Raw genomic sequence first — 23,835 nt, 5'->3', positions numbered from 1 at the left:
TTGGCAGTGAATACATTCCTTAAGAAAGGGTTTAAGCCCAGCTTGTGTACACTTTTGCCTAGGTAAATAAAAATAGCTAAAACCCGGGCCTGAAGAAAGTAAGCAGGAGTTCTGATGTTGACTTGAGAGCCAGGATTTCATCTAACATCTTTAAAGAAGTTTAGAAGCTTCTTCTTCCTGGTCCTTTAACTTTTAAAATTACTTTTTTCACCAATTCTTCTTTTCATGCCTGTGCAGTTTAAGGTCTACTGTTCGCAAAAGAAATTGGGTCACATTGGGAAATACATCTAAGCCTGTATAATGTGCCACACCCATGGCTTTTGGCCCCTTGACATGTATGTTGAAACAACACCTAATTAGTAAGTAAAGCTCCACCAGTACATTGAGAAAGAACAATGTCAAATTCATAGAAGTAAACAGATTGAGCCAGCCAAGCTTTATTGGACTTCCAAAAATCTATTTAAATCTTCCCAAAAATCACACAACATCTGTCAGCCAGCAAAAAATCTCATTAAAAAAAACACTCCCTGGTTCTCAAAATCACAATTATATCCTTTCAGGCTTTTAGATGCTACAGAGATGATGATACCTCAATCCTGAACTGCAACAGTCACTGCTCATCACTGGGACTTGGGCATCCAAGGAATTATCCTGTTTGTCCAGATCTTACTCTACTTCCACTATACTATTAGCACTAGTTTAACACAGCTTCTGAAGAGCAGTGCAGATGAAATCTAAAGAGTAGCTGCTGCTAGACCAGGGATCCGCAACCTTTGGCAGGCTTGCCAGGGTAAGCACCCTGGTTGGCTGGTGTGTTTACCTGCCGCGTTCGCAGGTTCGGCCGATCGCGGCTCCCATTGACCGTGGTTAGCCGCTCCAGGCTAACAGGGGCTGCAAGAAGCGGCGTTGGCCGACGGATGTGCTGGCCGCAACTTCCCTCAGCCTCATTGGCCTGGGACAGCAAACTGCAGCCAGTGGGAGCCGCGATCGGCCAAACCTGTGGACATGGCAGGTAAACAAACAGTCCCGTCTGAGGGGCTTACCCTGGCAAGCCACGTGCCAAAGGCTGCCGATCCCTGTGCTAGACAGTAAAGTTTCCATGTGCTTTATGTGTTCTAAAAAAGGAGAACAGTTTGCATAGCACATCTTTTGAAGATTCTCTTCCTCCACCCACCCCCCCTGCCCCCCACCCCCCGGGCAAAGGGAGAGTAATTAGTTCAAGAATTAAACATCAAGGCTGGGTTTAAAATCATAGCAGTTAAGAGCTCCAAGTACCAAAAACATCGTACTTTTTAGTTCATGCTCCAACTACTCAAATAGAGCTACACCAAGTTTCACACTTGACATGAAAGTTTACTCTGAGCAAGCCCACCTCAGGATGTTTCAGCACAAGCCTCATCAGTCATATCTGGTTAAAAACATGGTTTGTTGTAGGGTTATAGTGAGATTAACCCTCAAAAGAGAGAATGGAGAATTTGGTATATATAGCCTTAGAGTTGGGTCCTCAAGAACAAAGCTGAGGTAGAGTGGGAAAGCTCATGCTGCTACTGGCCATGCTGCACCCATTCGATGGCTAGCTATAGGATTTTAGTTCCAAGGCTGCCAATCCAGCACCTTTCATGAACACCAAGCTTCCAGTAAACCATCATTAAATCAGACATGCAGAAAACATACATTACTTCCATGCAATAAAGCAAGTAATGAAATAAGTTAAAGGTACACCAGAGTGTACTAAACAGAAAAGTCTGTTCAGTTTAAGCAAGGTGGTGGCCAAAATCATCCAAGAATGAGTCCAATATTTGTTTGGCATCATTGCAACATCCTAGAATTCCAATCCCCACTTCGCAAAATGCATGGTTCAGAAGACAAGTTACAAAACAGGTATTGCAGACAACTGACCTAAAATCTAGCCAGATTTGGTTGCTTTAGAAGAGTCAATTTGTCCTTGTTTCATGTTTTACTATTAACATTCCAAAATCTGATTTTCCCATTAATTATATGAATAGACATGGCTGAGCTATAACATTTCCAACATAGCTATAAAACAAATGAGATATTTTATACACCACTGTTTAACTACCACAAAACCAAAATTAGATTCTGCAGACTGAGCAGATACAAGGAAAATAATTATGATCCATCACTAGTGTTCATTCCATAACATTAGAAAAGAGGCATTACTTATCCAAAGCAGCTCTCCATTGCTGTCCTAGCATTTTGCTTTTCTTTTAACTTACTGATGTCAAGACTAGGTAGAACTAAGTATCTGAGTCTGGACTGCTAGTGTTTGATAGCTGTGAATTGATTTTTTGTTGACTGATATTGAAGATTTTGTAGACCTGAAGATTAACTGAGTTTTCTTTGTAAATACTTTGATATCATTAGGTCATGTTACTGAAAGACTCAGAGGCTGGCTTCCAGATGGCTTATATTAACAAACATCCTTGCTTTGCTCTAAGGGTGATAATTTTTGCAGGTGAGTTAGAACTACTATGTTCTGCTAACAGTTACATTTTTCTAGAGGGCTGCCTTTTGCCGAGGCTGGAAGGAAAGAGCTAGAGTTTCTAAAAAGAAATATCACCATCCGTAATCCTTGACTACATTTTTAATGGGTTGGATTTGAAAGGCAGATTTTAGACGTGTCCTCTATTAATTCCCTCCCACCCCCCACCCCCATCAGATCAGTACATTCGAAGGCTCAGCTGTAGTCAAATGTGGATTTTGGTATTTTTTAGTATCAATTTTTTAAAAAGAATAAAATTCACACCATATTTCCAAGGTCTGTAATGCAGAAGAACCTATTGAACTAGATCTTGTAGAGTGTTATAGTCTCTACCTGTGGAAGTTAAGAACAGTTTGAAACTTCCAAAAAATATATGGGTTCTTTCTGTTTTCCATGTAACAATGCACCTTAATGGAACATCACTAAAGTAAATTTTGAGGTACAAGCTTCATTTTAAGATCAGGGAATATTTTGTGCAACTTAATCTTGTGAATGTGAGAGCAGAAAGTGTTTCCTATTTTAGTTTTTCCTCTTTTTACAAACTAATATCAAGCTATGGGTACTCACCATTTTAAAATATCAGCTACACTATATATTCATCACTTTTTCCTCTGTAAAGGAAGACGACTAAGATAATAAAGAACAAATTTAGCCGGGGGAAAGAATCAAGGATATTTACTTTATTTCACAAACAATGAGATTAACTGAAGGTTTTAAATTTAGAATCTGATTAAATTTGGAAACAGCAATATGGTTCTTTTAATCTGGGCCCGCTCCAGGCACCAGAAAAGGAAGCAGGTACTTGGGGCGGCCAATGGAAAAAAGTGGCACGTCCGGGTCTTCGGCGGCAATTCAGTGGCAGGTCCCTCAGTCCCTGCCACCGAATTGCCGCCAAAGAATGAAGCGGAGCGGCTGAGCTGCTGCTGAACGGCCGCAGATCGGGGCTCTTCCCCCGTGCTTCGCTGCTTGGGGTGGCAAAATTGCTGGACCCGGCCCTGCTTTTAATAAAGAATTACTATTGGTGGAAGCATGTAATATACGTTTTCAGATTATACTGATGGAAAACACTTTTTGGATGCTATAGAGGAACTAATATTGTTAGATCAATGAGAAGTATTTGTTTTATGGAGAACATTTGACCAAGTTATTCTTAATCTAGGTAGAACTGCATGTATTTAGGATTATACCATGTGTTTGTTCTAAGATCTGGTTATATATGTTTCGTACTGAGGACTGTTGCAGTACTCAAGTATAAGACATTTTGTGTCCAATTTAAAAAAAACCAAGATATAATGTACACAGATCAATAGTTATATTACTATTTTAAAGGAAAAAAATAAAAATAAAGGTTCCAAAAGTTCTCACCAACCTGGTTTATTCAGCAAGTAGTCAGTCACCCAACAAAAGTCTATTTTTAAAAATAAGTTAGATGCAGAGCAACTCCTTATGCAGCCACACACTGGGTGAGTAGAGAGCACTGGCCTCCCAATCTCAGAATGTGACTTAATTATGAAAAGGGCCAAAAGTAAACAATTAGGGGAGCAGTGAGCAAACTTTTGAACACTTCCAGTAGCAGACAGGTGGATTCAATTCAGACACTAGCTGAAAAAACTCAAGATTTCAGGAGAGCTGTCTCTGCCTCCCATTTCACAGATGCTTATTTTTAAGGATATACAGTTCTTACTGGTTAGACACTAGGAATGGAACTGAGCCAGTTTGAAACCCTCTTCATAAGAAATTCCTACACTGAGTATGCTCAGGATGTTATTTCTCATACCTCTCCTCATCTTCCTAGGTAAGATTTTAGCAAGCAGATCTGGAGTCCCTACGGTAAATCTGAAGCAATACAAAAGCCAAAAGTCTACAAAGTTGAGCACTCCAAGACCACCAGTTGTGTGAATTAAAAAAAGACCTAAACTAACAGAAGGTAGGGAGACATTCTTTTGCTATGACAGGTACAAAGTCAAAGACACACTAATTCTAACTACTGCTCTTCAGCATGCATATTAAATTTGTTTAAATTTTCATACCATTATATAGCCAACTGCTTTGCCACAACTAGGCAATTGTCAGTACCAGCTAAAGAGGGATTTCATCACACATTCAGTGCAGTGTTTAAATACCTTTACTATCGGGTTGGAAGGAAGGTGTGCTGGTCCAAAAGGCCATAGGATTAGATTTAAAAAGACTAAAATTAAATCCTAGAAAATAAATTATGTAGGTGTAAGTGTTTATTTGGACTTTTAGAGGGGCACAAACATATCTATGTTCTTAAGTGTATGTCTCCAATATCTAGAGATCACAATTTGCATTGCCTGCTGCATCTGTTTATCAATCTATCCAATGCATGTAAACAAGCACCAGCTATCTAGTTTTTCCTACCAGGATACTTTACTACATAGATCAGCATACTTTTCATAATTCTTAAATCCACTGTTAGTCCAAAATTCTGCATTGTCCAATTTTGACTGCACTTTATTCAAAGTATTTCTATTTAACAAAATTGATTTGACTGCACCCCCCCCACCCCACTTTTAAATGCCAGTACAATCATAATATGTAGGGCCCTACCAAATTCATGGCCATGAAAAACGCGTCATGGACCGTGAAATCTGGTCCCCTCCCCCCAAAATAAAATCTGGTCTTTTGTGTGCTTTTACCTATACTATACAGATTTAACAGGGGAGACTAGTGTTTCTCAAATTGAGGGTCCTGACCCAAAATGAAGTTGCAGGGGGGATTGCAAGGTTTTTTTGGGGGGGGGGTTGAGGGGGTGTCACAGTATTGCCACCCTTACTTCTGCACTGTCTTCAGAGATGGGCAGCCAGAGAGTGGTGGCTGTTGGCCAGGTGCCCAGCTCTGAAGACAGCACCCTGCCAGCAGCAGCACAGAAGTAAAGGTGGCAATACCATACCATGCTACCCTTACTTCTGTTCTGCTGCTGGCGGCAGGTCTGCCTTCAGAGCTGGGCTCCCGACCAGCAGCCGCTGCTCTCCAGTTGCCCACCTCTGAAGGCAGCACCACTACCAGCAGTAGCACAGAAGTAAGAGTAGCAGTACCGCAACCCCCGACAATAATCTTGCAACCACCTCACAACTCGTTTGGGTCAGCATCCCTACAATTAGAACACTGTGAAATTTCAGATTTAAATAGCTGAAATCATGAAATTTATTATTTTTAAAATTGGATGACTCTGAAATTGACCAAAATGGACCATTAATTTGATAGGGCCCTAATATGTTAAATGTTACTAGCTATATAATACAATGAAATATTCAGTTTCTATTGTAAAGTTGTAGGTGGCTATTTAAAGGTGAAGCCCAAGAGTTTTCCCAGCAGAAGATACAAATAAATCACTAAGGTACATCATTCATTTTCTGTCTGCTAAGACAACAGACCAATACCAGGATTTGTGCAGCCTCTTCAAGCCAGACCTCTAAAATGACTGGCTGTGGGCTGCACTTTGATCACATGAAAGACTGGAGTCAAATTTCATATACCATACTTGTCTTCAAGCAGGATGTTTTCCTGACTTAAATATTTCACTTTGCTGATGAAAAATTTAGGAATCCGATTAGAAAAAACAGTAAGACAAAAATCTAGTTTAAACCATTCTACTAATACCACCTCATCAAAATACATCAGCAGCACTCATGTTCTTATGTTATGGCAGGTTTCAGCTAAACCACTGTGCCTCTCCATAAAGAAATGGAAGCCAAAGTTTTCAAACATGATTGTCTAAAGACAGGTCCCTGCATTTGTACTCAAGTACCAAAATAAAAGCCATAATTTCAGAAGTGCTGACAAGACTACCTATTTAGGTACAAGTCCAACTTACGGATTCTGGTTCCAAACTTTAGGCAACCACATTTGAAAATTTTGGCCCAAGTGCAGAGGTAATTACTAGCTCGTCTGATTTCCGAGATATGGGCTGAGTTATGCTGACATATCACAGTTGTTCAGACATCCTCTGCCCCTCACCATGCACAAAAAGAACAATTGTAAGCAAAGAACAAAACCATAAGATTTTAAGCTAAAGAGGTATTTGCAAGAAAGATGAAGTTTGCATTCAACTACTGAAGAGAATAGTTTACTTTTATTACTGGGACACAATATACAGTATTTTCATTGAATTGCAACAAAAAGCCACTAACTGCTTTCCATGACAAATTTTTCAATAATCTTCTCAAAGAAAGTAACATTTCTACTTAGTATAAACAGTTGCCAATTCAGGCAATGCTTACCTTTTTCTAGTGTTTTAAATGTGTAAGTAGAGGATCCTGCTGCTGATGTAACCAAGTAATTTTCTCCCTTGCTGTCTGTAGGCTTCTGATTGGCAGTGTAGCTTTCCTGAGGCTCAGTTACTGTGAGCTCTAGTTCTCTCTGCATTATGTTTTGAGACACTGAACTATCCTCTTCACTTTTGCTTTTTGAAGGAGAGTTAAAGCTGAAACCGAAGAGAGATCCTGTAGCTGAAGTATTTCCAAATGTGAATGGCTTTGACTTTTCACTACTGAAAATGCTCTTGACTGATTCTGAACCAAATACAAACTTTGGAGGAGAAACCACCGTTTTTGTTGGTGTTTCAGAAGTGCTTGACACCTCTGAAACCTCTAGCGTCACATCAGAGGTATCGCCATCCTGGTTCAGATCAGTTCTCTCCCTGGTGGTTTCCTCCAGTACAGCTAAAGCAATTCTGCCACATGGAGACTCTCTTGGTGTACTGGCACGTGAAGAAAGAGGTGTAATCAAGGTGTCTTTTTCTTGGGCATGTTTTGCTTCATCAAAAATTTGCTTAAATGATTCTGCAACATCTTGTAGTTTAAATCGCACAGCTAAGAGCTCTACCTTTCTTTCCCCATCTGCAAAGTCACATGCAGCCCAGACCCAGGCTCTTTCAGTTCCTTTCATCTGTTGCATGTTCATGTCTGGTGTTATTCTATGATTGGCACAGAGTTTTAATACCTGGTCTCTTCTCATTACGATACGAACTTGTTTGTTGTCATAATTCTGCAAGATCTTTATATCCCCAATACCTCTTTCTTTCCATTGATTGGCATCTTTATCGTATCTGTAGAGTTTAGCTCTATGACTGAAGACAACTTGCTCATTTTCTTCACCACTTGCCACTTCTACAAGGTCAGGTAAAGGTACCACAGGTTCAAAGTATTGTCCATCTCTTTCTTCTTCCTGAGTAAGATCAGACTCTTCATCTGTTCCCACAGACAACCTGCTCTGATTCTGTTTGGCAGGAGATTTTGATGGACTCAAGGCAGATTTGAAACTAAAATTAAATCCTGTTGTAGACTCCCCAAATCTAAACAGGTTTTTTCTCACAGGGCTACTTGCCAGAGGTGAGGCATACACAGAGCTATTTACACTATCATCCAATGCTTCTTCACGTAAATCATAGTTATCCCACTCCAGAGTAGGCCCAGTGCTTTCAGCATGTGGCTTTATAATTAAATCAGAGGTACTACTGGCTGAAGCTGAGTTTTTATTCTCTTCTTCTGTCAATTTAGTTTTATCATCTGTCAAGAAGGTTTTGAGATCTTTCAACCCACTTTTCATTTCTTCTGCTTTCTGTATGAGTTGAGCTGTTCTACCAGTATCCACAAGTTTATGTGGGGTCTGCAGTGGTATATCCAACAGCAGCCTCTGACACTCTTCAAACTTCTGTTTGAATTCCTCAGCCTGCTCTGTCGTCTTGAATTTAGCTGCCAGCTGCTCCAACTTTGCATCTCCATCAGAAAAGTCACTGGCTAACCACATCCATGCTTTGTCTGAACCAGACAGAGATTTCAAGTTCATGGTAGTTGTTATCCAATGGTTTGCACATACTTTCAGTACCTGTTCACGTCGCATTAGCATTCTTAGTTTCCCATTAACTTCATTTTTAAGAATTTTCAAGTTGCCAACACCACGTTCTTTCCACTGGCTTGTTTCTGGATCAAACCTAAATAGTTTTATTCTTTGTGAATAGAGCACTGTCTCATCCTCTTCCCCTGTCACTAGTTCCACTTTTTCAGGCATCTGGACTACAGGTTCAAAATGGATATCATCATTGTCCTCTGTCTTATATGCATCATCCTCCTTCTCAAGATCAACAGAAGTATTAAGCCTGTGAGCCACTTTAGAACTCTGTGAGGAAAATAACTTTTCACCTGCACCTGAAAAACCTTTGAAGTTTGGATCTTTTTTACCAAACTGAAATTCTTCTCCAGAAGTAGTTTTTGCAAGGTCAGCAAAAGTGAAAGTGCTGCTATTCTGGCCAAAAACTAAATCACTGTTCAGTTTGTTAGAGACATTATGAGACTGGATACCAGTTACACCCTTTGAGGAATTCTCCCTTTTCTCTTTTTCATCACCACTGTTTAAGAAATCATTGGAATTTTCTTTGGGTGGCTCATCCTTTGTGATATTTCTACTAGGCTCCTGTATGCCAAATTTAAATCCACCTGCAGGCATAGGCATTGAAAAGCTGAATCCTTCTTTTGCAGATTTTACTTCAGTATCTGAAGGAATCTGAAAGGTGAAGGAAGAAGGTGCTTTTCCTTGTTCTGTATGGCCAAATTTAAACCCTTTTTCAGGAAAGTCACACTTAAAACCTGTTCCCAGTTGTCCTCCAGCAGGTTCAGATAATTTGCTTTTAAGGCCAAATGTAAGAGTTGATGGGGCGTCAGCAACAGGCTTATTACATGGATTTGGTGCTTGACAAGCTGCACAGGTTACTGAAGAGCCTTCATTTCGTACCAAGCAAACATTGCAATCCCATTGCCCTTCCTTTCTAGTGAAGAGTCCCTCAAATCCACTTTTCTGGGGTTTACTGGCATCAGTGGTAGAACCAAATCTTGGAGCAGGAGATGCTTGAATAGTAGATGTAGACATATTAGGCTGACTTGGTGAATTGGGATTCTGACAAGCAACACAATTTACAGCGCTTGCTTCATTTCTGACTAGGCACACACTGCAATCCCACTGACCTTCTTTTTTAGAGAACGCAGCTCCAAAATCATTTTGTGTAGCCTTCAGGATGTCTCCTTGGCTAATTTTAAATGAAGCTTGCTGATCAAATACTGGCATGTTAGTTCTATTTGGATTCTGGCAGGCAACACATTTAGATGCAGTGGGCTCATTTCGTACTAAGCAAACTTTGCAATCCCACTGCCCTTCCTTTCTAGTGAAGAGTCCCTCAAATCCACTTTTCTGGGTTTTACTTACATCAGTGGTAGAACCAACTCCAGGAATAGCAGATGCTTGAATAGTAGATGTAGACACATCAGGCTGACTTGGTGAATTGGGATTCTGACAAGCAACACAATTTACAGCTCTTGCTTCATTTCTGACTAGGCACACACTGGAATCCCACTGACCTTCTTTTTTAGAGAACGCAGCTCCAAAATCGTTTTGTGTACTCTTCGGAACATCTCCTTGGCCAATTTTAAATGAAGCTTGCTGACCAAATACTGGCATGTTAGTTCTATTTGGATTCTGGCAGGCAACACATTTAGATGCAGTGGGCTCGTTTCTTACTAAGCATACACTGCAATCCCAGTGACCTCCTTTTTTAGCAAAAACTGATCCAAATTTATCATGTGTGGCATCAGTGTGGGGTTTGAAAGCTTCAAAAGTTTCAGGTAATGGTACAGCATGCATTTCCTTGTTTCTTGGATTCGGACTTTGGCATGCTGAGCAGTTATCATCAGTAGCTTCATTTCGAACCAGACACACATTACAAGCCCACTGACCTTTCTTCAACATAAACTGTTCCCCAAATCCACTAGTAGTACATGTGGATGGGATTTCCCTGACAAAGGAAAAGGATATTGGTGTAGATGCAGCTGATGTAACTGTAAAACTGCTTTTGCCATCAGGTCCCTTTACAGAACTGTTTGTATTTTGAATTGGAGCCTGGCAAGCACTACACTGGGAAGCAGTTAAACTGTTTTTCACTGAGCACACATTACACTGCCACATCTCTTTCTTAAACTGAAATCCAAAATTCAGGGCTCCAGGAGTAGTTTTGCAAGGCTCCTTGCTATCCTGATTTGCTATTTCTCTTGTAGTCCCAACACTCTGAATGGCTGTTGTACCAACATTTGATCCTGAGGCTCTCAAAATATTCTGTACCTCTTCAAACTTCTGCTTGAAAAGCATTGCTTCCTCTAGTGTTTTGAATCTAATGGCAAGCTGCTCAGGTTTTGGATACTCATCTGCATAATCTAAAGCATGCCATACAAATGACTTGTCTGAACCTGCGTTTAGTTGCAGTTTCATATCTGTATTTATATAGTGATTTGCACAGATTTTCAGTATTTGCTCCCGCCTCATAAGGAGCCGAATCTTCCCAGATATTTTATGCCTCAATATTTTCACATTTCCAATGCCCCTTTCTTTCCATTCTTTCGATTCTGCGTCAAAACGGAACAGCTTTGCTCTGTTGCAAAAGAATTCCTCTTCATCTTCCTCACCTGTCTTTACTTCAACCTTGTCAGGGAGTGGCACTACAGGCTCAAAGTGTGGACCATCATCATCATCATCGGCACCATGGATGCTTCCTCCATCAGTTTCATGACTTCTGTTGGCCAGATCTGAACTTGGGGTTCCAAACACTGGTTTTCCAGGATCTTGGAAATTGAACATGTCACCCTTGCCAAAACCTGAGGTTTTAGGTTGGTTTTGCCCCATGTTTTCTGTAAACGAAATGCCTGAAATATTTTTGTTACCAAAATTGAAAGCATTTCTTTGGCCTGTTGTATGATCATGAACTGTTTTTTGCCCCATGTATCGATCATCTTGTAAAGGTTTATCTGATGTCAGAAGACCCAAGAGGCTTTCACTGCTATTAAAAGCTGCACTGTGGGGCTGGGCTACAATCTGAGGTGATGAAAATGTAAAGTCTCCATCATTAGATTTGAAATTAGAGTTAAATTTAAAAGTGGTTGGTTGAGCTGATTGTGCAGGTGTTGTGAAAGAGGATTTTGTTCCTTCTGTTGGTACAGGCTGCCCAAAGGTAGATTTCCCAAATTCTATCACCTTTGATTCTGCAGACTTTGGAACCAGAGGACCAATTGAAGGTTTTGTGAAATAGCCTGGCTCAGGCAATGGTGGATTTGCGCTTGCTTGTGGAACACTGTAATTGTAATACTCATCACCACCACGTGGAGACAGAATTCCAGTAGCAGGAGAATCAAAACGCAAAGGAGCACCATATATTTCTTGGGGAAATATGCAGGCAGAGGTGTTCTGCAGTGGTGGTGTATGCATTGGCTGTTGATAAGCATATATATGTTGTTGAGGTGTAAGCCTGTTCATGCCATAGACAGGAGCCTAAAAACAGAAAGATTATTATTTTCTATTTGTACTATGGTAGTGCCCATACAAACATAAGACAATCCCTGCCCTGAAAAGTTTGTTGATGTTTTCGTTCTTATCTTAAAAAATATGTATAGTCCTTAATATTAAGTGAAGCAGAACAGCTTTTTATAGAAACACCTAGCTGCTTGAGAAGATACTGCTTGTTTCTTCTCTATTCCTTCCTACTACTCCCAAAACTTCTTCCCATCCTACAGAGAAACGGATCTTAGGTATTGTCAAAGATTTTCTCAATAGAAGATAACTTATAGTGAGCATGTATACTTCAAATATGAATGTAAAAGATTGCTCTTGATGGTTCTCTCCCCTCCCACACCACCAGAATCTGAGAGGACTCACTCAGTATGTCATCCACATTTGGGCATTGAGCATAATCCACATAAGTATGAATATCACACAAAGTTATCCCTAAAAGCCTTCATTGGAAGAATCAGTTTCACATATAGAAGCTGAAAATTGTTAAAGACTATAGTTCAAAGCAGTAAATTAACAGATCTCTCCTCACCTTTGTTGGCGTTACATTGGTTGCAGCTGTTCTGAGAAGATACTGAGAGTTATATGCAGGCGACTGACTGTAGTAGACTGATGGGCCAGTGGTAGCAACTAAAAGAGAACACACAAAAGTGTAATTCTATTTTGCCATGACCCAAAAAGAGAACCATCTTCAAAAGGTAATACTTTTCAACAGAAAGGTATTTTTAAACTCATTTGCAGTGTTTAAACCTTAAATGCCTAATTTATAGCCATTTTAAAAGCTGACCAAGGTCTTCTGAAAACAAGATACAGTAACTTATTAAACCCTCAACACCAGTTTACCTGTTAGTGGAGCTCCATGAAAGTTCTGTGTTCCCTGATAGCCATCTGACATTGTATCTGTGCCATAGCCTTCAGCAGGCCACCGATGAGACAAGTTTGAATTGGAATTATTGAGTTTCATTTCATGCATCTCATTCTATCAGGAGAGAGTATTTATATAGTGTTACATTAAAATTAAAGATAGGTATTGTTGCATATTAAAGCAGATGTTTACTTTGAGGTAAGTACTATCTACGCAAAGCCTTAAAAATTCTCAGTTTTACTTTAGTGTTTAACAAACTCTGACTTTTATCCAGATACTCTTGCCATCCAAGCCTCAGTTTTGAAGGAAGAGATTACTCTAGCTGTTTTTGTTTATCATATACAGCAATTAACACTGAAGAGGTCTCTTTGTATGAATTAATATAGTCTACTACTGAGCCAGTACACAAAACCAATTATGTAAATTAAAAAAAAAGTCAAGTACTAGCAAAAAATGAACTGAACACATCCGAAGTGCCATATTCAACATTATATAAAATATCTAAATCCTCCAGTCACACACATTAGTAGACTAAAAAGAGCAGTTCTGAAACAAGAACAGCTAGAGACAAATTTTTCGTCTAATGTCGTCCTTAGAGAGGAGCCAAAGGATAAGCTTTTACTTGGATAGCTGCCCTTGCCCTTGATTTTTTAGCAAATATTGGTAGAGGATGCTCAGGTACACTGAAATATTTTTAGTTATATACTGGCTGAGTTAATTTCTTTTAATCTTGAAGCAATGCAAAGATAGGGAGCCAATAATATGCTAACAGAGAAAATTTACTAATGTTGCAGAATAACTTTTATTTGCCTTATAGTAACAATGTTGTCATCCGTGTGGATCCCACTTTAGCCAAACAATGACTAACACTGCCCTACCAAATCTGGCATCTGTTCTCGCAGCCAGATCAAGGAAAATGTTTAATGAAAGTAAAGAAAGTACTCTATGTAGCTGTCTGGCAAGTTTCAGATTTGGGAATGTTCCAGAAGTGTGCAAAGGACTAGACCCTGTGCTTTAGTCCAGTGGAATGTACTTTAATATTTGGAGGAAGAAGATTATTATATACACTACATAATCATTTGACATTCTCTGGGACCATTAGCAGCACTAGAGAGGGCAATAAAAAGACAGAGATACAATCTGAAAGACTGTCCTATTATAACAAAGGCCCTTTAAAAGGCAGAAACAATTGCTTGCCTGGCAAGTGTAATTTTACAAGGCTAACATAGGAAATAGGGAATGAATAAGAATTTTGCATCTGGTCAGCAGCAGTGCGGTTGTTAAGAAAATTATTAAAATATGGAGAAAGATCAGTGATAATTTAATCACCATTAACTATATTTCAAACAACAACAATGAATTTCTTGTTTTACTTTTGGACTTCCATAACTTTACTGCTTAAGTGCAAGATCAAATAAACTGGTAAAAGAACCAATCTGACACAGAATAGGTAGAACAAATTAAATCCATTTTTAGATGTCAGTACTAGCTACCCCATTCAATGTTAAGTACACTTGAAACTAATACCTTACATAGTGCTTTTGTCCTGCCTCTATAACCATCCAACTAAAGCCATCTTTCTCTTATCATTAATGGCTTGAGAGGTACGAGAAGAAGAAGAGTCTTATTTTAGAAACTACAAGAGTCTTCTCCTAAGTCAACAGAATTCACATGCTCAGTGTATGGTCCCACAGAAGGATGCCTTTATCTGTTTACGCACTAATTTCACAGATTCTGAAATCAAATTTCTATACACTGACACTTGCCCCCGTACTCTTCAAATTATGCAGAGATTTAACCATTTTAGTTCCATTTATATAACTGGAAATCTCATCACACACTGGAAGTTTAACTTAAATTTTTTAACAGTCTGAGCTTTGTAATCTAATGTTAACTTTAGTACCAAATCCAATGTTAGAAGTGCTCTTCACTACACATCTGTTGATACAATAACTCAATTAGGATTTATTTACCTTAATGGCTTCTACTTGCTGACAGATCATCTGAAGTAAAGATTTCTGATCCTCTGCCCAACGAGGGGGCGTTTTGGGAGAGAACTGAAAGAACAATAATTGACTCTTATCACATTAATTTAAAACAATACATTTCAGAAGAATTGTGTGTGTTATTTGATATACCTTGTAGCTTTTACTTGGTGATAAAGAAAATTTTGTTGGTGATGGAGTGGAGTGTTTAAATTCTGAATCTACAGTTCGGGATAGGCCATTCTTGAAGACAGGACTTCCTTCTTCGCCATAATCCCCAAGCTCTTGAATTACTGTATCCAGCATCTCCTTAACAGTTTCTATTGACACTGGTAACTGGGAGAGAATTGCAGTGCACAAAGAGGTTTAGGGATATACTCTCATTTTGAGTTCAAGTGCAACTGGAGTAATAAAGCACTATTAGCAAATAGAATTTCATGTAAAAATACCACATTATCAAGATGACTATTCCTCTATCTGAATAGATTCCAAATATTTTACTAACGCAAAACCTGAACTTTTAGCTTTTGATATGCTAATGTGTCAGTTTCCCACAACTTTTGCCATTGTCAACTACTATTATTTACATGATATATGATTTATTGTCTGTTCCAAAACTCAATGACCACTCTGCATGTACGTCATCACTATACATAGGACAAAAATATTAAATGATATAATTATAGACTTATAGACTAAGGTCAGAAGGGACCATTATGATCATCTGGTCTGACCTCCTGAACAATGCAGGCCACAGAATCTCATCCACCCACTCCTGTAACAAACCCCTAACCTATGTCTGAGTTATTGAAATCCTCAAATTCTGGTTTGAAGACCTCAACCTGCAGAGAATCCTCTAGCAAGTGACCCATGCCCCATGCTGCAGAGAAATGCGAAAAAACCCCAGGGCCTCTTCCAGTCTGCCATGGAGGAAAATTCCTTCCTGACCCCAAATATGGCGATCAGTTAAACCCTGAGCATGTGGGCAAGAATCACCAGCCAGCACTCAGGAAAGAATTCTCCGTAGTAACTCAGATCCCACCCCATTTAACATCCCATCACAGACCACTGAGCACATTTGCCTGCTGATAAACAAAGATCAATTGCCAAATTAATTGCCAAAATTGGGCTATCCCATCATGCCATCCCCTCCATAAACTTATCAAGCTTAGTCTTGGAGCCAGATATGTCTTTTGCCCCCACTACTCCCCTTGGAAAGCTATTCCAGAATTTCACTCCTCCAATGGTTAGAAACCTTCGTCTAATTTCAAGTCTAAACTTCCTAGTATCCAGTTTATATCCATTTGTTCTTGTGTCCACATTGGTACTAAGCTTAAATAAGTCCTCTCCCTCCCTAATATTTATCCCTCTGATATATTATAAAGAGCAATCATATCCCCCCTCAACCTTCTTTTGGTTAGGCTAAACAAGCCAAGCTCTTTGAGTCTCCTTTCATAAGACAGGTTTTCCATTCCTCGGATCATCCTAGTAGACCTTCTCTGTACCTGTTCCAGTTTGAATTCATCCTTCTTAAACATGGGAGACCAGAACTGCACACAATATTCCAGATGAGGTCTCACCCCAGTGCCTTGTATAACGGTACTAACACCTCCTTATCTTTGCTGGAAATACCTCGCCTGATGCATCCTAAAACCGCATTAGCTTTTTTAACAGCCATATCACATTGGCAGCTCATAGTCATCCTGTGATCAACCAATACTCCGAGGTCCTTCTCCTCCTCTGTTATTTCCAACTGATGTGTCCCCAATTTATAACCAAAATTCTTGTAATTAATCCCTAAATGCATGACATTGCACTTTTCACTATTAAATTTCATCCTAATTCTGCATGAACTTCAGTAGAAAGATTCATCTAACCAGTAGTAGTATATAAATGTGTCTTTTCCTGATTCATCAGCCCCACTTTGTAAGCACTGACTGATTAGGATTAAATCAAAGATACAGAGTTAAATGCAGTCAAATATTTGATCTCCACTCTAACCTTGGCCTAATGTTTGTCCAAAAATAAAAGTTCCTTTTATTTTAGTTCAATTTAAGAATCTTGACTACAGTATTGATTCACAATTTTTTTAAAATAAAGCTTTTTAAAAAATGTGCATAACAAAATATTTCCAAAATAGAAAAGAACTGTTGCCACCTCCATTTTAGGAACAAACTATGCAGAGACCTTTTGAATGCATAGTTCATCCTTAAGTACTGAATTTGGTTTGTAAAGCAAAACACTTCACTGAAGAAAATGTTAATGCTCTATCAAATTTTGAAAGGATAATTTAAAACATGAGATTTCCTGCTGATGCAAAGGATTCCATCAGTAATAAACTATAGAGCAAACCAAATTACATACCTTCTCAATTACTGAAGTGTCTGTAAAACTTTCATCAATGATCTTTAATAGATAGTCTCTGCTCTTTTGCAGGTGACTTTTGCACTCTTCTTGTTCTTGTGGTGAGAGTGCATCATTCTCAATTTCTTCAGCCTTTCTCTGGAAAATCTATCCAACAAAAGTAGTAATTTTTACCACGCACTATTAAGAACATAAAAATTAAAATAAAAGAGTTACACCTACTACTGCAAGATTCCAATATGAAACGACATTTTTAATAGCTTCAAGTGCTAGCAAAGCATCCTCGGTTTTTCCATCAACTGCATCCAACATAGCAAATGCTATATATGCCTCCTCTTCGTATTCTGCAACCTGGGAAACCTACAAAGAGAAGCTTTGTCAAAAACTAAAAGTAAAGCTTACATCCTCCTCTAGGCAACTGCTTGATACAAAGTACATTTAACCTCACTCTCTTGGAAGTGCTTTAAAAAAAGCATTCCTACTGAAAGTTTATTTCCCGCTACTTTAAAAAAAAAATAAAAATACAGATCCCAATGTGTTCTTTTTGTATTTTTGAGAGCAATTTGATAGTCACAATAACGTTTCTAAAACACATTTATTGCTGCACAGGAATACAACAACAAAAAATGTTTGAGTCACATGAAATTAGCCTGAAAAAAGTTAAGAATGGAAATCCAATTGAATTGTCCCCATGTGTAACATTTTGAAAAGTTATCAACTTTAAAAATACCTAAACTTTTAAGCTTTCAATTGGACTATTAACATTTAAGATTACTGAAACTGAAAGAAAAATTGTTTGGCTTGTTTAATTTGTGCAGCTGACAGCAATTTGAGTCTACTCAATTTCAGTTTCTGTATGAATCTGGGGATTAAAGTTATAGGGGGAGCTGGTAGCACCATCTATAACTTAGAGGAATGCCAAGCAACCATAAGATCCTGTTTTCAGTTGCTTATAAATTTCAACACAAATGTTCCAGCCATTTCCAAGAACAAGGTTAGGAAACATACATTGTTTTGCCCATGATAAAGAATTCCTTACAACTTTTTCATCCAGTAGTTCTAGTGCCTCCATGCTTTTGAGCAGGAACTTGAAATTTGGGAGAGGGTTGGCCTGTGTGTCAGATGTGCTTTTTTAAGCCATTAAAAGCAGTAGTTTGCATGTGGCTCCATGGAGACTTGCTGCAACTTTGCTGCCACATTTCTTGACAATTCCACCTGTTCTGAACAAGCTGAGGTCCTGTGCCTCAGGGGCTGAGCAGAATTTCCCTTGCAGTTTGCCTTTTTAAAAGCTAGGAAATTACATACACAACACTACATTAAAAGAACATTAAGGTTGCAAATTCAGGCACTCAATTTAGGAAATGCCTTTGCAACCTTAGTTCAACCTGCCCTTGAGCATATGTATTATGACACAGTCTTTATTTTCATGACCACATAATATTTTTTCAACACAATCCCTGCCTTGTTCTGTGCTCAGGATGAACAGTGCAGTAGCTATTCCATATTGTTTTTTCCTTATACCTTCTTTACTAGACACTACTCAAACTCTGCACTCAAGAGGGAATTATTTCTTCATGGGCTTTTTCCATACCCACCATAATACGAGTGCGCTTCACAAACACTAAAGAATTTATTTTCATAACATCCCAGTGATGAGGGGGCTATATCCCTATTTTACAGATGGAGAAATAAGAGAAATCAAAGTCAAGAGTCCATTAACTTTAGGTGTCTAACCTTAGATGCCTAGAGCATCTCTGGCATTTCTTAACTTCTGAATTTTCAACTTTGTAATCTTAATAATGTTCCTTAAACGTAGTTTGTGTTTAAATTTTTAATATAATAGAAAATTCACTAATGACAAGGGGGCTAAGTTTCAGGTACTACTCATCCCTATCTTTAACTCTGAAAGAGACTAGATTTCAAGCTGATGTTCTTTTAAAATAAAGCCTAAAGTTCAGGCTTAAAGAGCTTGACAGCACTCCCTTTCTGTCAGATTTCACATACCTTCAAGTTTTCAGAGGTGGATATTGATGTTGATCAACCACCACATAATACTTCTCAATTTTTGACTCTCCCTATTATGTGGCTAACATGGCCCACAGCAGAGTAAACTTAAGCTTGGTGCAGTATTGTTCTTCAACTGATGTAATGACTGAGTTCCAGCATTTCAGATACTGCATGCCTCTGCTAAACTATGTATGAAGCATACAGATGAGAAGCATTGTGATCCGGAAGAGGTACAGAGTTAAAAAGCAACTAGAGTAGTATCCAAGAGATCTGTACTCTATTTCAAGCTTGATTATTAGCTCCCTACGTGACTAGACTGTGCGCTTCAGTCTCCTTATCTGTAAAATAGGGCAAATGCTGTTTATCTACCTATAGCAAGGTGGTGTGACCCCTGCCCTCAGAGAATGACAGGGAGGGACCACAACATGCCCCTTGATGGGCCGAACCAGGAGAGCCATGTTTACCCCACCAGAAGCAGAAGGGTGGGATAGGAAGGGGAAGTACAAAAGGCAGGCCTTGCAGCTTAGTTGTGGTGGAGCCACCACAAGAGACAGATGCATCTCGCCTGCTGCTGGAGCCTGCAGAAGACCTGCCTCCTGAGGACTGGCTGGATCTCCCCGGGCTGCCGGCAGACCAAGATGCTGGGGAGCTGCTAGGGTTGACGCCTGCTGACTGGCTAGAAAGCCCCCCAAGATGACAGACGCAAGTACACCCGAGGGGGAGAGTAGGAAGCAGTCCAGGGAAACCAGGCAACAGTCTGGTTGGGAGCTGGCCTGATACAGAGTCACCGTGTTGCAGGTGGATCCCCGCTGACCCAGTGGCAGACCACTCCGCCACTGTTCAAGTCTTGGGCTGGAATGTGGTGGAGATGGGCAGGCCTGCGTCCCGCTGCCACTCCATCCCTGGGGTGGCAGTACTCTCCCTCCTTAGGCCAGGAGGCCTGTGCTCCTCACACAACCCTACCTGAGCCCCATAGACTCTCTTGGTGCTCACCCTTACCTGCGCTTCTAGACTTTATGGTATGTACTCCCACTGAGACTCAGACTGCTTAGCTGCTCTGCAGATTGCAGACCAGAGCTTACCCATTGCTTTGCTGCCCAGCCCTGACTGGGCCTGGGGCTCTAAGACTGCTGTACTGTTCTGCCCAGCTGGAGGATCAGAGCACTATGTGAAGCTAATTCCCCCATTTGAGCACCTCTAAGGTACGCGACAGTGAGGAGGCGTGGCCTCCCTCCGAGACCGACAGAGAGATAGTGTAGGCCAGGTGGCCATCCTTGTAAAACACTGAATTCTATGGATGAAGAGCATTAAGTTATATTACTACACACTACATATTTTGAAAAAAATTCAGATAAAATGGCAAATATCTTGTTCTAACACCAAGGGAAAAGCAACTTTTGTTATATCACACACTGGAGTGCGCCATTATACTGAGATCAAGTACAGAGTAGTAGTTCAGCCAGTTTGCAAGATATATCCTTCTGCTCATTTTTCTGGATGTGTTGAAATGTCACCTAACTTAATTATGAATATGAAGCTCTAAAGTAGTAAGTCATGAAAAACAACCAGTTTGTACAGACTAAATTGGATTTTATATCTTTGTGTTAGTCTTCTATTCTCATCTACTCTTTTTTTTTGTAGGGGGTCTATGAAAACGTGCATTCACACAATCATAGTCAAAACCCTTCCTTCAAAAGCGTACTCTCAATTCCAGCGGTTTCCATATATGATGTCATCACATTCTATATAGTTTGTTACTTCAATATCTAAATACTTACCCAGGGCCCTGAACAGTACTGCATAAGAGCCTCAACAACTAAATCAAACAAAAAAGTCTTCAATTTAATATGCAAATACAAACATCTTCACTGTGTTAGTTCCTTCCACTTTCCCAGTTTCTCCAGAAAAAGCTCAGTCAAAACCAGAGTAGTGTCTACGAAAGTCTGAACAGTTTCATTTTCTACTCAACCATATCTCAAACTATCCTGGTAGTCAGAACAGAATTTTATGTTGAATATCAGCATTGGCAACGAAATCATAGAAAAATAGGGCTGGAAGAGACCCTGAGAGGTCTTCTAGTCCATCCCCTTGCACTGAGGCAGGACCAAGTAAACAAACCATTCTTGACAGGCGTTGTTCTAACCTGTTCTTAAAAACGTCCAATGATGGGGATTCCACAATCTCCCTTGGAAGCCTATTGTAGAGTTTATCCTCATAATTAGAAAGTTTCCCCTAATATATAACTTTAGTCTTCCTTGCTGTAGATTAAACTCATTACTACTTGTCCTACCTTCAATGGACATGGAAAACATTTATCAGTCCTCTTTAACAGCCCTTAAAATATGTGAAGACTCATCAGGTTCCCATCTGCTCCCTGGTCTTTTTCTTTAGACTACACATAACCAGCGTTTTTGTTTGTTTTAAACCTATCCTTACCACTCAGATTTTCTAAATCTTTGTAATTTTCGTTGCTATCCTTCAGACTCTCCAATTTGTCCATGACCTTTCCTAAAGCATGGCCCTCAGACCTGGGCACAGTATTCCAGCTGAGGCCCCTCCAGTGCCAAACAGAGCAGGACGATTACCTCCCATATCTTATGTACAACACTAGTGTTAATACAACCCAGAACAATATTAGCTTTTTATGCAACTGTATCACATTGCTGGCCCATATTCAATTTGTGACCCACTATAACCTCCAGCTTCTTTCCAGCAGTAATACTGCCTAGCCAGTAATTCCCAATGTTGTATTTGGGCATTTCATTTTTCCTTTTAAGTGAAATACTTTGCACTTATCTTTATTGAATTTCATCTTGTTGAATCCAGACCAATTCTCCAATTTGTCCAAGACCTTTCGAATTCTGATCCTGTCCTCCAATGTGCTAGCACCCCCTCCCAGCCTGGTGTCATTGCAAGTTTTATAAGCATACTCTTCTACTCCAGTAACCAAATCATTAATGAAATCAGTGACTAGTGCCAGAACCAGGACAGACCCCTGGGACCCCACTAGACATACCCTCTGAGTTTGTCAGTGAACCATTGATACTATTCTGAGTAGCATTTCAACCAGTTGTGCACTCACCTTATATTAATTTCATCTAATCACATTTCCCTAGTTTGCTTATGAAAATGTCATATGGGATGGTATCACAAGCCTTACTAAAAAAAAAAAAAAAAATCAAGGTGCATCGTATCTACTGCTTCCCTGCTATCCACTAGACCAGTAACCCTATCAAAGAAGTGATGTTAGTTTGAAATGATTTGTTCTTGCCAAACCCATGTTGGGTATTCCTTAGTGTCCTATCATCATCTAGGGGATTGCAAACAGATTGTTTAATAATTTGTTCCAGAATCTTTCCAGGTACTGAAGTTCGGCTGATTGGTCTATAATTCCCTGGGTTCTCTTTATTCTCCCTTTAAAGATAGGTACTAGGTTTGCACTTCTCCAGTCCTCTAGGACTTCACCCGTCTTCCATGAGTTCTCAAAGATAATTACTACCTGTTCCAAGATTGCTTCAGCTAGTTCCTTAAGTACCCTAGGATTAATTTCAAGTCATCAGAGCCTGATGAATACACCTAACTTACCTAAATATTCTTTAACCTGTTTTTTCCTATTCTGGACTATGTTCCTTCCCCCTTGTTAATATTAACTGTGTCAATTAACTGGTTACAATTAACTTTTTTAGTGAGTATTGAAGCAAAGAACACCTTAAACATTTCAGCCCTCTTGATATCATCCCTTATTAGACCTGCATCACAGCTAAGTGGCAGACCTACACTTCCATCTTTCTTTCACTCCTAATTCATTTATAGAACCTCTTATTGCCTTATGTCTCTTGTGTAACTTACTTGTGCCTTGGCCTGATTTTTTCCCCTACATGCTTATGCTATTCTTTTGTGCTCATCCTTTTGATTTGTACATGTTTCCACTTTTCTGTAGGATTCAATTTTGATTTTCAGGTCACAAAAAAGCTCCTGATGAGATAGGAAGAATAGTAATAGGCCAACACTATCGTTCTTTCCCAGAAAAAAAAGTCAGATGCCTTCTAGTTCCTTCCCCAATCTCCATTAGGAGAAATACTTATATACTTTGTGCGCGCGCGCGTGCACACACACACACGCACACCCAAAAGTATGCTTCATGTGCCCCAAACAGACTCATCCATCACAAAATATTTACTAATCCTTGACACTCGCATAGACAATTTTGAATACAAATATCCCAGAATCAATGTCGACTGCACAGATCTTGGCCACATCTTAAACTGAATCAAAAGGGTTTTTCTCCCACACCTAGATTCTATCAGGTTCTCATATCATGGCATCTCTCTTACATGACTGTAAGAGAGTCAATGCCCTAAACTGTTTTAACCTTAAGCTTAACCTCTGGCAAACTGATTTCACATCTCACTGAGTTTTAATAGCAGAGAATTTGGCTCAAGTGCTGAATTGCCGATACTTGTAATTGATGCAACTAGGCTCACATGAAGTTACTTACATGCTCTGAAAAGGGGAGAATCACGACTACTCCTTGCAAAGAGTTGGCTGAACTCTGTATGTCATAAAATCAAGCAACAATGTATCTAGGAGCCTTATGTCATCCAACACAATACAGTACAGAAATGGAAGACAAGAAAATAAGGAAAGGAAGAGGGAAAAATCCTACTAACAGAGTTATATGGAACAAAATCTAGAGTAATGAGAAATTATAAACATGAGCAAACAATGAGAATTCAGTACTCATACTACAGTGATGGGCAGCA

The 23,835-nt window shown here is 39.5% G+C and overlaps 1 protein-coding gene across 2 annotated transcripts in view; it reads right to left on the bottom strand.

Annotated features, from left to right (window-relative positions):
- Positions 1-23,835, bottom strand: part of LOC123364640 (E3 SUMO-protein ligase RanBP2-like) — a 67,978-nt gene that overhangs the window by 21,427 nt on the left and 22,716 nt on the right. The window contains exons 14-20 of one of the 2 annotated variants that reach the window (XM_045006932.1): positions 17,288-17,425; positions 17,066-17,212; positions 14,855-15,037; positions 14,690-14,773; positions 12,695-12,830; positions 12,384-12,481; positions 6,748-11,833 (exon numbers count right to left, since the gene is read on the bottom strand). In XM_045006932.1, coding sequence (XP_044862867.1) covers positions 6,748-11,833; positions 12,384-12,481; positions 12,695-12,830; positions 14,690-14,773; positions 14,855-15,037; positions 17,066-17,212; positions 17,288-17,425 — 5,872 coding nt within the window. Of the gene's footprint in view, positions 1-6,747; positions 11,834-12,383; positions 12,482-12,694; positions 12,831-14,689; positions 14,774-14,854; positions 15,038-17,065; positions 17,213-17,287; positions 17,426-23,835 lie in introns of those variants that run through there. The other variant, XM_045006923.1, reaches the window with a different exon arrangement.

This window comes from Mauremys mutica, chromosome 1 (genome assembly GCF_020497125.1).
Source record: "Mauremys mutica isolate MM-2020 ecotype Southern chromosome 1, ASM2049712v1, whole genome shotgun sequence".
NCBI classification, from domain to species: domain Eukaryota; kingdom Metazoa; phylum Chordata; order Testudines; family Geoemydidae; genus Mauremys; species Mauremys mutica.
This window is presented reverse-complemented; position numbering and strand designations above follow the sequence as displayed.